The sequence below is a fragment of the Trichinella spiralis genome, assembly GCF_000181795.1.
Source record: "Trichinella spiralis strain ISS 195 chromosome Unknown Scfld3486, whole genome shotgun sequence".
Taxonomy (NCBI): Eukaryota; Metazoa; Nematoda; class Enoplea; order Trichinellida; family Trichinellidae; genus Trichinella; species Trichinella spiralis.
Window position 1 is genome coordinate 1 of NW_003530425.1, and position 1,142 is coordinate 1,142.

A 1,142-nucleotide genomic window follows, 5' to 3' on the forward strand; every position below is an offset into this window, starting at 1 on the left:
GTTAATTTGGTTAACTGTTTGAGCATTAAAGAAGGATGAAAGATGTCGATGGACAACGGGTCAGTGCTTTTGAAGTCACCAATAACGATGGATCCATCTTCTTGCTTTACGAAATCTTAATGTAAGTGGTCAGTCGTCGTCCTCTTCCTCTTCCAACTCCTCCAATTCCTCAATCTCTTCCTCCTCCTCCTCCTCATCATCATCTTCGATAATTCCGGCATGCCGGCGTCAGCTGTTGGCATCGGATTCACCGGGTATGTGTCGACGGGTGGCTACTTTCCCTCTGGCGTCGAGGGGTGTGTTTGTCAAGCCGTCTGTGTTGAAGGATCGTTCTCTGTCTGAGTCGGAGAAGATCAATCTGATGTTGGCCAGGGAGGGTAAAGTTGAGATCGACGACTGGCGAAGGAGATGGGCCGAGCTGATGGCTGCGAGCGGTTTTGCACCGTCGGCTGGGAATAAAAATCCGAATAATACCAACGACAGCAGCAAAAGTAATAATAAAAAGAAGAAGAAGAAAGTCACATTCGCCGATTGCCAGGGTCATCAGCTGGCTACGGTGAAAGTGATGACCGAACCGTCGGATGTACCGCCACGCCTGAGTGCCAGTGTTCTTCGTGCCCATGGGATCCCAGTCAGTGAGAACGACGAAGAGGACATGGTCGATGGTAGAAAATCCGCGGCCCAGAACCCGGCTTCATGGCATCTGGGGCTTTACCCAACCGGCGTCCCAGTACGCGGCTTTCAGGCGCAAGACCAACGAACAGCAAGTGGGCTTTGGAAAACGTGATGCTCGACCACCGTTGTTCCAAGCTCACCGGTACGGTGAAAGTGAACGAATATCTCGTTCCAAAAGAGCGTACAGATCCGTTACACTATCGACAATTGGGGGGAGCTATTACAACTAGCCCCGCGAAAATTTCTGCGCAATGCCCGGCGAATTTGGATACATATTTCAATTTTCATTCAATCATGCCTCGCCCACCGAACCCTGCTTCTATTCCTCCCGCACCGATACTGTACAATTTTTGCGTTCTGCCTCACAAACTTGGACATGGGCCCAGAAATTTTGGGACATCAACCAAGGGCTCCCATTTTACACTATTCCATGAACAAGGGCCGGCCACGGTCACAATAACTCAAAA

General features: G+C 50.2%; 1 protein-coding gene across 1 annotated transcript; it reads left to right on the forward strand.

The window, feature by feature from the left end:
• Window positions 1–35: 35 nt before the first annotated feature.
• Window positions 36–787, forward strand: Tsp_14948 (conserved hypothetical protein). Its single transcript, XM_003367900.1, has 2 exons — window positions 36–121; window positions 295–787. Exons 1-2 carry the CDS (start codon window positions 36–38, stop codon window positions 785–787), a joined length of 579 nt encoding a protein of 192 aa, XP_003367948.1.
• Window positions 788–1,142: the final 355 nt, after the last annotated feature.

Excerpts from the sequence above, each read along its gene's own strand:
- Tsp_14948 (XM_003367900.1), top strand. The coding sequence starts at position 36 with ATGAAAGATGTCGATGGACAACGGGTCAGTGCTTTTGAAGTCACCAAT. Across the intron at positions 122-294 it reads TTGCTTTACGAAATCTTAAT|GGGTGTGTTTGTCAAGCCGT; the intron begins GTAAGTGGTCAG and ends TCTGGCGTCGAG.